The following is a 15,417-nucleotide window of genomic DNA, read 5'->3' as shown; positions in this document are numbered from 1 at the left end:
GGCAACGCAGCTACACTAAAACACTGTTTATTATCTGTATTTCTGTAATAAAGCCTTAGATAATCGTACAAGCATACATTTATAAAGCGTTATGCTAGAAATGCTCTGAATTAGTTACTTAATAATTATGAGATTGCTACAAACAATCTTTTCCGGTTGTATGTTGCGTCACGTCCGGGGTACTTGAACGTTGCATTTGGCGTTTTTGTGCGGCTTTCAGGTGTACTTGGGTTTCAACCTGCATAATGAAGATCGTTACGTGGAACATAAACGGCATCAGGACGTTTAAAGGCGGCATAAAGAAGACTCTTGATTCTCTGGACGCCGATATCATCTGTGTTCAGGAGACAAAAGTAACGAGTAAGAGTTGGAAAACAGGAAAGCTGTCCCGATGTGCTCCTGCTGCTGTTTATTAAAACACACTGAACCTGTATATGTGTTTCTCAGGAGACCTACTGGATGAAAAAACCGCCATTGTTGAAGGATACAACTCCTTCTTCAGCTTTAGTCGAGGACGCAGCGGCTATTCAGGTTAGACAGCTTTTACCCGCCAAAATAAAAGCCCCAGAGTTATTGGTAATGAATATGTATGTGGCAGTGTGAGCGTCCTGTCACAGTGTCCCGATTGATCATGCGCCCTGGCTACTTAACCAAGGGGATGTCCCTTTGGCTGACTGGTTAGAGAGTATGACTCTCACCCGGGCCCTCGCCTCTCCACCCTGCCACATGCATCACCAATCAGATGCATTGATGGACATTAAAGCCTATCTTCGTTTCTTTATTGCCCTATAATCATTACTACTCCACCATGAGCCAGGTTTTGTTTTGCACAGGTGTTGCTACTTACTGTAAGGACATTGGCACTCCTTTGGCTGCTGAGGAGGGCCTCACTGGTCTGCTGACCAATCATGAAGGTGCTGTTGGTTGCTATGGAGACCACACTGACTTTTCAAATGAAGAGCTGCAACTTTTGGACAGTGAAGGACGAGCCCTCATAACACAGCACAAAATCCTGTAAGTGAATCAGGTCAGATTGAACCCCACTGCGTTTTAATCACCGTCTTCCAAAACCATGCAGAGATATGCTCTCAGTGTATGTAATGTTTTGCTGATGTTGCAGCCTTGTATCATTATTATTATTATTATTTGTTTCTGTTTTTCCCCGCAGCTGTCAGGACAAAGAACAGACGGTTACTGTAATAAACGTGTACTGTCCACGAGCCGACCCTGAGAAGCCAGACAGGAAGCAGTTCAAGCTCCAGTTCTACAAGCTGCTTCGGTGTCGGGCTGAAGCTTTGCTAAAAGACGGGAGGTGAGGGTTTTCATAAGGTTTTAGCATTTCTGTGACAATGTGTGTTCCAGTACACTCAGCTTTATGATTATTAAACACCGATATCTGATAGAGACAGATTTATTTAGCTATTTATCTTTAAAAGTCAAACTTTGGGGTCTTTTTAACAGTTTGGGTTGTATTGTAAGACGTTTAACTAGGAGGAATAAACGGTAAAAGGTGGCTATAATGTCTGACCTTTTCTAGTATCTTCATATTTTAGGTGCTTGCTGTCCTTTAACATGTCTGACATCATCGTTTTTTCTGTCCTTTTCTCCAGCCATGTGATCATTCTAGGCGACGTGAACACATCTCATCGGCCCATTGACCACTGTGACCCAGATGATGTTGTAAGTGTGTGTTACACCAGCTGCTCCCTTAAAATTCAGTTCAGTACTATTCAATTCAATTCAATTTTATTTATAAAGCGCCAAATCACGACAAGAGTCATCTCAAAGCACTTCACATAATAAACATTCCAATTCAGGTCAGTTCATTAAGCAATCAGTAAAAAGTTTCCTATATAAGGAACCCAGCAAATTGCATCAAGTCACTGACTAGTGTCAGTGACTCTACAGCAATCCTCCAGCAGTCTAAGCCTATAGCAGCATAACTACAGAGATAACTCTGGATAACCTAGCCTTTTAGATGGAGGGATGTTGGAGGCAGGACAAGGGAGAGCCGTCTTTACCGACTGTACACTCCACCTCCCTCTACTCCCCCACTTGTCCTGATTTAGGCTAACATCAGATTTTAACCATAGGCCCTATCAAATAAAAATGTTTTAAGCCTATTCTTAAAAGTAGACAAAGTGTCTGCCTCACGGACTAAAGCTGGGAGCTGGTTCCACAGGAGAGGAGCCTGATAGCTAAAAGATCTGCCTCCCATCCTAATTTTAGATATTCTGGGAACCACCAGTAAACCTGCAGTCTGAGAGCGAGGTGCTCGGTTAGGAACGTATGGAACAATCAGATCACTGATGTATGATGGAGCTTGATTATTAAGAGCTTTATATGTGAGAAGAAGGATCTTAAAATCTATTCTGAATTTAACAGGTAGCCAATGTAGGGAAGCTAAGACAGGAGAGATATGATCTCTCTTTTTAATTCTCTTAAGTAATCCAGTCTTGATGTAATAAATGCATGAACTAGTTTTTCAGCATCACTCCTGGAAAGTATGCTTCTAATATTAGCAATATTCTGAAGGTGGAAAAAGGAAATCCTACAAACCTGATTAACCTGGGATTTGAATGGCATGTCCTGGTCCAAGATAACACCAAGGTTGCTTACTTTGTTCTCAGAGATTAATGTAATGCCATTCAGGTCAGGTGATTGGCTAAGCAATACTACATCCCAATTTAGCATGTGCTTTATAAAATGGTGACTGCAAACAGAACTGAGTGCTTTTTACGCCTGTTTGTTTCCAGAGTCTGACACTCTCTGAGAAACAATGGCTGAAAAATGTACATGTTGGCTCCATTTAGAAAAATGTTTTAATGCAGTGAAAATAAATCTGTAATAGTTTGTTGCTGCAAGTGTGCAACAAACTCATGAATACCAAACATCTTTTAACCTTGAGGAAACTAAAAAGACAACATAGTGAAAGGTAGCATAAACTCCTGCAGTGATGCACAAGTAAAACAACACGTCGCCAGTATAAACCCCTAGAATTAGCTTGTTTTTCTTTTAAAAGGTGAACTCGAAAGTAGGAAAGCGTGTCCTCTAAGCTTAGCTGTGACTCTTCTGTAAATGAGGTGTTCTAACGACTAAACCACCTCTCCCTCAGGATGATTTTGCTGAGAACCCTGGGAGAAAATGGCTGAATGAGTTTTTGCACAGCGGCAGTCCGGACGATGACGACGCTGAAAAAGACCACGATGTGGAGTCGGAGGTGACGGATCGCATTCCTGCAGGGAAATTTGTGGATACCTTTCGATACTTCCACCCAGCTCGTACCAACGCCTTCACGTGTTGGTCCACCCTGACGGGAGCACGGCAGACCAACTACGGCACACGGATTGACTACATATTTGCGAACTATGAACTTGTCACAGAGCAGTTTGTGGCAGCAGACATCACACCAGAAGTGGAGGGGTCAGATCACTGTCCTGTCTGGGCACGACTCTGCTGCTCTCTCCTTCCCAGCTCCAAGCCTCCTCCCCTCTGCACTCGCTACCTGCCTGAATTTGCCGGCAAACAGCAGAAGCTCTCGCGCTTCCTTGTTAAGGTGGACCAAAAACGGACTCAGCCTGAGCAGAAGACTATCTTACCTGGTTCTCAGGAGGAGGAGGAAAGGAGGGAGAACTTAAACCCGTTTCTAAAAGATAGCATCACTGGTAAAAAGCGGCCATTAATCTCAGACTCTGCTGTCCCAAAAGGGAAAAAGACAAAGTTGGGTAGCAGTTCTGTGAAGCCACAGGGCAACCTCCTCTCATTCTTCAAACCCAAATCCGTTCGTGACAAGGCTCTGGTTCTGGATGAAGGTTCCCCCACACACAGCAGCCAAAGAGAAGCCCCCACTACTGACTTGAGTTCAGCCACAGACGCCTCGACTGAGCCTGGTTTGGCCCAGCCATGCGACAGCAGGACAACCACGGAGACGCGTAAACCGAGTACTTTAACCACACAGCCCAACGCGGGACAGTCCGAGGTCAAGAAAGGGTCATCATCAGTGTTTTGGAAGTCTGTGCTTCGTGGCCCACCCCCACCCCCCTGCTGTAAGGTCCACGGGGAACCCTGTGTGCTTCGTACGGTCAAAAAGGAGGGGCCCAACGTGGGCAAACGGTTCTTTGTGTGCTGCAGACCTCAGGGACACGCCTCCAACCCAGAGGCTCGCTGTAGTTTCTTTGCCTGGGTTGACAAAGGAAAGTGAGCAGCCGTGTTGTTTTGACCCCACTAAGACACAAATGCTGATCTGGTGTTTTTTTATCAATAAAACTGAATTAGATCGTAATTCTGAGGCTGCTTCTATGAGTTTAAAACAAACGTGTAGTTCTTGTGCTTCCATGTTACGAGTAAAAAAGCTCAAATTCAAGATTTTTGGGTGAGAGATTTTGAACTTTGTGTTTTCGATGCTGCTCCTATCGATTAGATGTAGACGCTGAATGCTGTAGCTCTACAATCACATTTTATTTTAACTTCACACCATTTGACAGAAAAAGCAGCTGTTCACATACGGATGCAGTAAAAGGCCATTTTTGGATGTCCTGTTGTTGCTTCACCTCACACACACACACACACACACACACACACACACACACACACACGTGTGTGTGTTTAAACCACACAGCAGGCTGTCTGCATCCTGGTGCTGCTGTTGGTGAATTTACAGCTCAGGTTCTCTTTTCCCCACTAGATGGCAGCAGACATGAACCCAGCGCACAGCTGGATGTCAGACGGCTGCAGCAGCAGCACACCATGCAGTCTGATCATGGAGGCCAGTGCAGCAGCATGTGGGGTTATGACTACTGGAAAAGGAGTGGCTTAGACTCAGGAAATCCCGCCAGCGTGTAGCTTCTGCCTCTGCTCTGCCTCCATTTTTCCATCCCGGCACGGCCGCCGGTCTCCTTCAGCTTGCTTTTATTCTTTTAAACTAAAAGCAGATTTTTGATGTCAACCAGCCAACTAGTCTTCCCCTCACAGCTGTCTGGGTTAAACTGACTGTTACCAGAGAGGTGAGCATTGACAGAGGTCCAGCTCTCCACGTGCTCCAGCCTCTGAGGTGTGTGTTTTAGGTTCCAGCGGTGAGTTGATGGGGAAATGTTTCTTGACTTGACAGAAATAAAGATAGAAAATTATATCTTTAAAAGTATTTTAGTTTTTGTTTTGTTAAAGGAATATTTCTACTCTGATTGGCTGCTGATCTGCCATGCTGGCGGTGTGTACATCACAGGAGCGGGACTTTAAATCCACTAAAGTTAGATTATCATGGCTGCTGGAGAAGGCGGGCCTTTCTGATGTGTGATTTTACTAAAGTTCCTCTCCAGGAAGCTAAAGGGAGCTGGTTCAGCATGTCTAAGATGCTGTTTGTGTCCTCGTTGCTTACCTTTGCCACTGTCGTCTCATTGGGTCACAACTCAGAATTCATTCAGTGGATATGTTTACACACACACACACACACACACACACACACACACACACACACACACACACACACACACACACACACACACACACACACCTGTTCACGTTCTTATTCCCTCCTAAACAGGCTTTAGCTGCCAGACTTTAGTAAATCGGGTGTTTTTGAATATTTCCTCAAACACTGAGCTAACAAACAGGATCTACACAATAAAAACAAGCTGAACTCATTCAAACTGGAACCAGATCCAGGCTCTGACGCGTTCTAGGAAAGGTGTTGTGTCACCGTGAGATAAACACAGTTTGGGTGTGTGAGCGACAAACCTCCGATCTGTTAACCTTATCAGCTAACTGAAGTGTTGTGTCCCTTAGAGCTGGGCTGGGTTACCTCTGCGGCTCAGAGAACAGCACTTTGCTGCTTCCTGTCCAGCTGAGCTCATAGTTTTGGTCCTTCCCCTGAAGTCTGGCTGACTTCTACCCAACCTGGATTCTGATCTTCAGCCAGAGCTGTGGGAACATTTAAAGTGCTGATCTGCGTGTGATTGCTCCGGGACGTTGACATTTTCCTTGTTCCGTGTCCGTTCAGCTTTCATGCTCGGGCACCTTCTGCTCTCCAACCACACACGGGCCGTCCTGAAAAGGGACTCATTTACTAAACTAATGACCATCACCCTGACCACCAGCAGGACACACACCAACCACCTCAGATGAACGCACTTTTACTCCTGTTTCCATCTGAGCACCTCCGGTTGCTGGGCTTTGGGGTTTAGCAGCAGCCCTGAACCCTACAGGAGCTCCGTTTCAGCTCAGGACACCTGGTGACAGGATCCTCTGACATCACCTGACTCGGCTTGGTTTATCGAAGGGTTAAAAGTATGGGCGTTCCCGTTTTCCGCTTGTGCTCCCTCCCTGTAATCTCCTCACTCTTTCCTCCTTCCACTACCAAGGAGCTTTTAGACAGAATCAGGACCAAACTGAATATTCCTTACATTTCAGGTGAACCCTCACAAGGATTTATTGTGTCTTTTAAGGAAATCTACCAACGCCTTCATCCCCAGGGTAAGTTACTTAAGTGCCCCATGGAGGAGAAGGGAAGGGCTGTCAACAGTGTGCGGGTCTTGCGTCAGACACAAGCGTGTGGTGTTTGCTGCCAGTAGTAAAAGAAACCTTTATCTGCTGGTTGGGAGCTAATGCTGGTTAATTATAGCTACTAAATGCTTCTGATTAAATGACAGGATCCACCTGGTTGAGTACATAAATGAATGGACTTTATTGATCAGTGGCTAAATTCACTTGTTACAGCAGAAAACAGGCAACTTCTACATTTTACTACCTTTTTCTGTTTCTGCCCACTTTGTATGAAACAATCCTCACAGCCACTGAAATGGATCAAGTTCCCTGTTAACCAGGTTTGTCTAGTCCCCCCCCCCCCCCCCCCCTGTGAACCTTGTGCTGAGTAGAGCGTCTATTTAAAGGTTAGGTACATGCAACCCAACCATTTTCTTTCTGGGGGAGACGTTTAATTACAAACTACCCTTGACATTCGGGATGCTTCGGTGGTTGTGTGTGTTGGCTTTGCACCATGGGAAAGTAGCTGTGACCAAATCTGACCTGAGACCAGTGTTGGGGGGGGGGGGAGCAGCTCTGTATTTAGACTAAACAGCACCGTTCACACTGGAGCTTATTGTCCCCAGGCCATGGAGTGGATGGATCAGTGCACGTCCACACGGCTGCTCAGTGTTTAAGTTCTGCATGAACGTCTTAAAGAAAATAAGAAATCCTGTTCATTTAGAGGTCGTGTGAAAATGCTGAGGGCTCTTTGACCCTGGGGGGTATCTCGTGCCACTCATGGTCATTCCCAGTGGTACCCACGCCCCTCTTGGGTATCCCGCGTGGGATAACGCGGCACGCGTCCCCTGACAACGTCTGGTGCTCAGAATGGTTCCCGTTGGAACTAAAGCGGACTTTTGTGCTTTCACCAAAACTGAACTCTGCTATTTTAGCGCTTTGCAGGCAGAATTCTTTCAGTAAAGCTGAAAATGAAAAAGGAGGATTATTAACGCAAAAAAAGGGGGATTCCAGTAACATTTAAAGATGTTTGCTCTTCTGAAACAAAGAAACGTGTGTTTAGCTCTTCAAGTTAAAAAAAATAACCTTAAAGCAGACTAGGACTTTAAATACGTTTCAATGTGCTCTACTGTTTTCCTCACGTTGTACACACATCACGTTTCTGCCTCTGAGAACATTCATCCCCAGGCCCGCGCCAGTCCTTAACAAGTTTAGACGGATCGCAGCAGACACGATACACACATGATTAACGTTAGATGTGGCGTCTGAGGTCACCGTACTCCCTGAGCATTCCAATCAATCCTGCTTACGTCAAAGATTCACATTTATGCTCGTCTCCTTTGAATAAGTCCTAAATCAGGCTTCTGTTCCCAGCAGCAAACGTAGATCCAACACAGCCACCAGCATGGAGCTCCAGAAGATGAATGGACACATCAGAGATGATGGGTAGGGCACGAAGCAAGCAGCTACTGCTGAGTTCATCATGTGACTCGTAACAACTCGATGATCTCTTGTAGGTTTGATGGGGTTGATGCCATGACAGAGCACGAGGAGTTTCTCCCACAAAAAGATGGCGTGAAGAAAGAAGTTCACTTTACAGACGTGCGTTTCCTCTCCTTCATAATGACAGATACCAGTTTTTATGCGTAACCGACTTTCCAAAACGATTGTTTTTTATGATGTGAGCACATTCTCACCTGTCCTCTTATTCCAGTTTGAGGGAAAGACTTCGTTTGGCATGTCTGTCTTTAACCTGAGTAACGCCATCATGGGCAGCGGCATTCTGGGATTGGCTTTTGGAATGGCCAACACCGGAGTGGTCCTCTTTGTGTGAGTAGGCAGGACAAAATGTTATTTCATATAACACCCACCCACCCACCCACACCCACACCCACACACACACACACACACACACACACACACACACACACACGTGTTTTTATGGGTTTGTGTGGACTACGTTTTCTGAGTTGTTTGTCTGGACCCTGGCTTCCACTATAGCCAGAATGGTGCAAAAATTATGTTTAACTCTAGGTGGGACAAAGGAAGCTTCCTCTAGGATTTTGGTTGTGTGGACCGGGTAAATGTCCACACTATGTTGGTCTCCTGTCAGGGGTTGGTCCACACAAACCCATAAAGACAAGTGTATACACACACACACACACACACACACACACGCGCGCACACACACACACACACACACACACACACACACACACACACACACACACACACACACACACGTGTTTTTATGGGTTTGTGTGGACTACGTTTTCTGAGTTGTTTGTCTGGACCCTGGCTTCCACTATAGCCAGAATGGTGCAAAAATTATGTTTAACTCTAGGTGGGACAAAGGAAGCTTCCTCTAGGATTTTGGTTGTGTGGACCGGGTAAATGTCCACACTATGTTGGTCTCCTGTCAGGGGTTGGTCCACACAAACCCATAAAGACAAGTGTATACACACACACACACACACACGCACGCACGCACACACACGCACACACGCACACACACACACACACACACACACACACACACACACACACACACACACACACACACACACACACACACACACACACACACACACACACACACACACACACACAGTACAGCTCACACACGTGCTGGCCATTTAAATCAGATTTGAGTGGTTAAATTTAGACCCCTGTGATCAGATCCAAGACACGCCTGGTTGGAGCGGGGGTGGGAGGAGGAGAGTGGCTGTAAAATCTGTCTCTCACGTCTGAATGAATGTTTTTCTCTAACGTGTGTGCTTTAGAGTCCTGTTGTGTTGCATTGCTGTCATGTCTGCATATTCCATCCATCTGCTGCTGAAAAGTGCCGGAGTGGTCGGTGAGGAAGAGCTCCGCTAACATTATAATGGTTTGTGTGGTCCTAACTCGCCCCATGCATGTATAACATATGATCTTTTCAGGTATCCGTGCATACGAGCAACTTGGGAATCGTGCCTTTGGCCAGCCAGGAAAAATGCTGGCCGCGTGTGTCATAACAATTCACAATATTGGAGGTAATTTCCTGTTTCCCCCGTTTGATTTTGTTGGATTAAAAAAAAAAACCATAACAGTTTTGTCCACAGCCATGTCCACCTACCTCTACATCGTGAAGTCTGAGCTCCCGCTGGTGATCCAAGCCTTCCTGGGGAAACAAGTTATCACTGGGTCAGTATCTTTACACATGCAGCTGGTAGATCTGCTTCTCTTTGGTAGCACACTGATGTTCCTCGTCTGTTTGTGTGACTGTCTCCCAGAGAGTGGTTCTTGAATGGAAACTACTTGATCATCATTGTTAGTGCTCTGGTCATTTTCCCTCTAGCACTCATGAGACATCTTGGTATGTTTGTATTTATGTTCACGAGCATCATGTCTCCATTGGTCATTTTCTGTTTTCATAAATAACACAGACATAAGCATCCAACCTGCGCAGTCATACATGAGTGTTTTCTTTATTCTACCTGTCCAGGTTACCTTGGTTACACAAGTGGCTTCTCTCTCACCTGTATGATGTTCTTCCTCTTATCTGTGAGTCAAAGTGAAGTAGTAAAGTAGCTGATGTTTGATTAAATGTTTAGATTTGATTAAGCCACGAGTGTCTGCAGGTTATATACAAGAAGTTCAACATCCCATGTCCACTTCCTGGCCACAACACAACTGCTCCTAATTCCACCTCTCATGTTAACGTCACCTGTGAAGCACAACCGTTCACTGTCAACTCTGAGGTACCGATGCTTTATGACCGTGTGTGTTTTCTGTCACGTTTAGTTCAGCACCACCTCATGTTCCTAACGCACCCAGGTGTGTTAAATCAACAAGGTGTGTTGTGTGGGAACAGATCAAAATCCTGTTGCACCACTGATCTCTGATCCGTTTTGCCTGTTAGACTGCTTACACCATCCCCATCCTGGCTTTTGCTTTCGTGTGCCACCCTGAAGTGCTACCAATCTACACTGAGCTACGAAAGTAAGTTGCAATGTTTTAAACCTTTCAGTTACTAAATTCAACTAAATAAGGGCTGCATGGTGGAAAGGTTGGTGGCACAGTGAGTAGGTCACTGGATTGAATCCCACTTGTGGACTTTCTGTGTGACATTAGCATGTTCTCCCCTTGCAAGAGTGGGTTTTCTCAGAGTGCTCCAGCGTCCTCCTACTGACCACCGTGGATGTCAGCCAGGTTAACCAGAGACTCTAAAATTGTCTCTAGGTGTGAGTGAGTGTGTGACTGGACGTTTGTCTCTGTGATTGCCTGGAGACCCGTCGCGGGTGCATGGATGGATGATGGGTGGGTGATGGATGGGAGGATGTTGGATGAATGGATGGATGACTGGCTGGATGGATCGATGATGCATGGTTGTGTAACGATTAAATTGACATATTATTTAATGAACCATAAAATGTGAGATTCCATAGGAAATATGAATGGATGTATGATGGATGGGTGATGGATGGATGGTGGCTGGCTGAATGGATGATGCGTGGGTAGATGGATGGATGGTGGGTGGGTGGATGAATCGATGATGAGTGGGTGGGTGGATGGATGGATGCTGGTTGGGTGATGGATGGATGGATGGATGCTGGTTGGGTGATGGATGGATGGTTGGTGGCTGGCTGAATGGTTGATGCGTGGGTGGATGAATAGATGATTGGTGGGTGGGTGGATGGATGAATGGATGGATGATGTTTGGGTGGATGAATGGACAGATGAATGGATGGGTAGGTGGATGGATGGATTATGGGTGAATGGATGACAGGTGGGTGGATAGATCGCTGGCTGAATGGATGATGTGTGGGTAGATGGATGGAAGAATGGATGGTTGGATGATTGGTAGGTGGATGAATGGATGTACGAATGGATAGATGATTGGTGGGTGGATGGATGGATGATGGGTGGGTGGATGGATGGATGGATAGATGAATGGATGGATGACGGGTGGGTGGATGGGTGGCTGGATGGATAGATAATGGATTATTGGTGGATGGGTGGGTGGATGGAAAGATGGGTGGATGGATGGATGGATGGATGGATGGATGGATGGATGAATGGGTGGATGGATGGATGATGGGTGGGTGGATGGATGGCTGGATGGATAGATGGATGGATTATTGGTGGATGGATGGCTGGATCGATAGATGAATGGATTATAGATAAGATAAGATGACCTTTATTAGTCCCACAAGTGGGAAATTTGTTTCGTGTACAGCCAAGTAAAAGCAAAGTAAAAGTAAAAGTTATGCTGCAGAGGGAGAAAAACACTAAAATACAATAAGATCGATCGCAATGAGATAAAATAAACTCAATAGACAGTTTATACCTTAAGAATGGGTTAAAAAATAATAAATAATAACCATACTAGATACAGCTAGAGATACAGAGTACACTTCATCCAACAGCTTTGTTGTAGAGTCTGACAGCAGTGGGGAGGAAAGACCTATGGAATCTCTCTGTCCCACACCTTGGGTGCCGCAGTCTCCCACTAAAGGAGCTGCTCATAGCTGTCAAAGTCACCTGCATGGGATGGGAGATATTGTCCAACATGGATGACAGTTTAGCTGTCATTCTCCTGTCACTCACCACCTCCACAGGGTCCAGGGGGCATCCTAGAACAGAACTGGCCCTGCGGATCAGTCTGTTCAGCCTCTTCCTATCCCCCGCAGAGATGCTGCTGCCCCAGCAGACCACACCATAAAAGATGGCCGAGGCCACCACAGAGTCATAAAAGGTCTTCAGGAGAGGGCCCACAACTCCAAATGGCCTCAGTCTCCGTAGTAGGTACAGCCTACTCTGCCCTTTTCTATACAGGGCATCTGAATTATGAGTCCAGTCCAGTTTATTGTTCAGATGGACCCCAAGGTACCTGTAACTGTCCACAGTCTCAATGTCCATGCCCTGTATGCTCAATGGTTGAAGCGAGGAATGCTTATGCCTACGAAAGTCTACCACCAGCTCCTTAGTTTTGCTGGCATTAATCTGTAGATAGTTCAACTGGCACCAGTCCACAAAATCCTGAGTCAGTCTCCTGTACTCCTTGTCATCCCCATCCTTGATGAGACCCACAATCGCAGAGTCATCCGAGAACTTCTGCAAGAAGCACTGAGTAGAGTTATAGGAGAAGTCTGCAGTATAGATGGTAAAAAGGAACGGAGCCAGAACCGTTCCCTGGGGGGCCCCCGTGCTGCAGACGACACTATCCGACACACAGCCCTGAGCCCTCACATACTGTGGTCTGTCAGAAAGGTAGTCCAGAATCCAGGTAGCGAAGTGATGATCCACTCCAGCGTTCACCAGTTTGTCCTTCAGAACCGAGGGAAGAATGGTATTGAAGGCACTGGAGAAGTCAAAAAACATGATCCTCACAGTACTCCCAACAGTCTCCAGGTGAGCGAGCCATCCCATTGGTGGATGGGTGGCTGGATGGATAGATGGGTGGAGGAATGGATGGATGGATGATGGGTGGGTGGATGGATGATGGGTGGGTGGCTGGATGGATAGATGGGTGGAGGAATGGATGGATGGATGATGGGTGGGTGGATGGATGATGGGTGGGTGGATGGATGGAGGATGGGTGGGTGGATGGATGGAGGGTGGGTGGGTGGGTGGATGGATGATGGGTGGGTGGATGGATGGAGGGTGGGTGGGTGGGTGGATGGAGGATGGGTGGCTGGATGGATAGATGGATGAATTATTGGTGGATGGGTGGGTAGATGGATGAATGGATGATGCATGGATGGGTGGATGGATGATGGGTGTGTGGACAGGTGGACTAATAAGCATTTTGTGTATTTCTGTGATGTTTCTCACTAGTGCCACCAAGAGGCGCATGCAATGTGTTGCCAACGTCTCCATCCTGGCCATGTTTGTCATGTACCTGCTGACGGCCATTTTTGGTTACCTCACCTTTTACAGTAAGACACTCTGCCCGATTTGTCCCACACACCCATACCCGTTGTCCTGCTTTGTGAGGGCCTTGTGTTAACAGCTGGTTCTCCACTCTGTAGCTGCTGTGGAGGCGGAGCTGTTACACACCTACTCTAAAGTGGACTCCTTGGACATCCTGATTCTCTGTGTGCGTCTGGCTGTGCTGGTAGCTGTCACTCTGACAGTCCCCGTGGTTCTCTTTCCGGTAAGCAATCGGAGAGAAATGAGTAATATTTTAGTGTGGCCTTTCATGACTCAAGTCTGACTGAGAAGGAATTTATTCTTCAGTTTATGTCTGAGGCAAAGCTTCATTGTTCTCCAGCTAAAAAGGCAATAGTTACACCAACAGTCTAGTCTTGCTTCATTGCATCTTAAACAACAGCCTACCCAGAACCAGAACCCAGGTCTGCACATCAAAGGTTCTGAAACTGGTGCGCTGACACAGGAAGAACCCTGGGCTGACGGGAGGTTTATAACTGTTGCTCTTTAGGTTTAAAAGTATCAGAAGAAGAGTTAGGACATTCGTTTTTATGATTTTATCGTGTGAAACGTTCAATGAGCCCTTTGTCATCACCCTACAGTGGAGTTTAGTCTTTTGTGCAACATTTGACACTAGAACACATCAAAGCAGCAAACATCTGCTCACGTAACAATGGTGGAGAGGAAGTTGAGCAACAAAACCAAATGTAGATTTTCTATTTTGATGCTTGTGTTTTATTTCTTAGAAAAACAACAATTCTTCTGTTTTCTGTGCATCTACAGATTCGTAAAGCCTTGCTTCAGATCTTTTTCCCCGACAAGCCTTTCCACTGGGTCAGGCACATCACCATCGCACTTTCTCTCATCATATCAGTTGACCTGCTTGTTATATGTGTCCCTTCCATCAAAGACATCTTTGGAGTCATTGGTAAATGAATATGAGCTTTACTGCCGGTTCTTCAGTCTTTTTTTTTCCCAAACCTGGAACTGAAATAACTTTTATTTTGGTTTGGCGACATGTGCAGGAGCCACGTCTGCACCCAGTCTCATCTTCATCCTCCCTGCTATCTTCTACATCCGGATTGTTCCTGAAGAACAAGAATCTTTGAAGTCGAGGCCCAAAATCCAGGTACAAGGCTCAGACGTTTGACACGCTCATTATTTTCTGTTCCTGTTGACTCAACATGTGGGATCCGTGCTCTCTGTTGGCAGGCTATGTGTTTTGCTGCATTAGGGTTCATCTTCATGATCTTGAGCCTGTCGTTTATCATCATCGGCTGGGTCACGGGAAAGTCTCGGAGCGGCGGTGGACACTAGCTAGCAGCTACAAGCCAAGACTGACCAGAGGAACTCCAAACAGCACGTCAACCAAAACTCACCCTGCAAACAAACCCCACCGGTCAGCCGAGTTCTCATCCGGGGTTTGGTGATTTACGACGAAGGACAACAGTGAAGAGCCTCGCCCAAAGGAAGAGCTTTCCTGATGGGTGCTGTGCGTTGACTGAATGCACCGCTCAGAGCAAGGATGCTGGTGGGGCCGTGAAGCAGGAGGACAAACGAGAACCAAAGCAGAAGTCCGGTTTCAGGAGCCGGGTGGAAAAACGGAGCCACTATCATTTACTTCCATAATACGTCATATAAGTTTTTGTTCATTAACTTTTACTAAACAAACATTCATTATAGGTTGTTCATTCTGTTAGTTTTTTATGTACAAGATTCTGGTAAGATGTTGCTCGGGTAACAACGAGGAGCTGATGGTCGGCATCGCCACGGAGGAACTTTATTTCACCTAAAGACAACTTTCTGTGTGATGAAACTCATTTAATGTGTTTTTATGTCTCCTGACGACTGACAGGCGGCTCTGTACAAGGTCATGATTTAGGTACCGATGCAACCCGGTGCAATATGTAGGAGATTATGCTGCTGTTGTCGACGGTCAGTCAGAGGGTTACTGATAGTTGTGTGACTCTGAAAGGTGGTTCACACAAGTGAAAAACTGTTTTCTGTTCGTCTCCAACCCACAAACCA

At 46.1% G+C, this 15,417-nt stretch overlaps 2 protein-coding genes across 9 annotated transcripts; both read left to right on the top strand.

The window, feature by feature from the left end:
• Window positions 1-149: 149 nt before the first annotated feature.
• apex2 (APEX nuclease (apurinic/apyrimidinic endonuclease) 2) lies at window positions 150-4,282 on the top strand. The gene is made up of 6 exons (XM_015967291.3): window positions 150-360; window positions 448-531; window positions 834-1,014; window positions 1,169-1,312; window positions 1,611-1,680; window positions 3,116-4,282. Exons 1-6 carry the CDS (start codon window positions 246-248, stop codon window positions 4,199-4,201), a joined length of 1,680 nt encoding a protein of 559 aa, XP_015822777.1. The 5' UTR covers window positions 150-245; the 3' UTR covers window positions 4,202-4,282.
• A 581-nt stretch (window positions 4,283-4,863) lies between these two features.
• LOC107390525 (sodium-coupled neutral amino acid transporter 3) lies at window positions 4,864-15,364 on the top strand. 8 transcript variants are annotated; one of them, XM_070544867.1, is made up of 17 exons: window positions 4,944-5,050; window positions 6,406-6,468; window positions 7,852-7,923; window positions 7,995-8,079; window positions 8,192-8,307; window positions 9,261-9,334; window positions 9,417-9,509; window positions 9,579-9,660; window positions 9,750-9,832; window positions 9,962-10,020; window positions 10,098-10,217; window positions 10,379-10,458; window positions 13,297-13,397; window positions 13,491-13,615; window positions 14,173-14,317; window positions 14,415-14,518; window positions 14,602-15,364. In XM_070544867.1, the coding sequence occupies exons 3-17, from the start codon at window positions 7,883-7,885 to the stop codon at window positions 14,704-14,706; spliced, it is 1,413 nt and encodes a 470-aa protein (XP_070400968.1). In that variant the 5' UTR covers window positions 4,944-5,050; window positions 6,406-6,468; window positions 7,852-7,882; the 3' UTR covers window positions 14,707-15,364. The 8 variants fall into 8 exon arrangements, with proteins under 8 accessions (XP_015822785.1, XP_015822786.1, XP_015822781.1 ...); XM_070544866.1 differs by having other exon boundaries at window positions 5,016-5,072; XM_015967299.3 differs by lacking the exon at window positions 6,406-6,468 and having other exon boundaries at window positions 4,864-5,003.
• Window positions 15,365-15,417: the final 53 nt, after the last annotated feature.

This window comes from Nothobranchius furzeri, chromosome 15 (assembly GCF_043380555.1).
Source record: "Nothobranchius furzeri strain GRZ-AD chromosome 15, NfurGRZ-RIMD1, whole genome shotgun sequence".
In the NCBI taxonomy this organism is placed as follows: Eukaryota; Metazoa; Chordata; class Actinopteri; order Cyprinodontiformes; family Nothobranchiidae; genus Nothobranchius; species Nothobranchius furzeri.
This window is presented reverse-complemented; position numbering and strand designations above follow the sequence as displayed.

Bases quoted from the DNA above. Each gene is read 5' to 3' on its own strand.
- apex2 (XM_015967291.3), top strand. From the start codon at position 246: ATGAAGATCGTTACGTGGAACATAAACGGCATCAGGACGTTTAAAGGC. The intron at 532-833 runs GTTAGACAGCTT...TGTTTTGCACAG, and splicing joins AGGACGCAGCGGCTATTCAG to GTGTTGCTACTTACTGTAAG. The intron at 1,681-3,115 runs GTAAGTGTGTGT...CCTCTCCCTCAG, and splicing joins ACTGTGACCCAGATGATGTT to GATGATTTTGCTGAGAACCC.
- LOC107390525 (XM_015967299.3), top strand. From the start codon at position 7,883: ATGGAGCTCCAGAAGATGAATGGACACATCAGAGATGATGG. The intron at 10,218-10,378 runs GTACCGATGCTT...TTTGCCTGTTAG, and splicing joins CGTTCACTGTCAACTCTGAG to ACTGCTTACACCATCCCCAT. The intron at 10,459-13,296 runs GTAAGTTGCAAT...GTTTCTCACTAG, and splicing joins ATCTACACTGAGCTACGAAA to TGCCACCAAGAGGCGCATGC.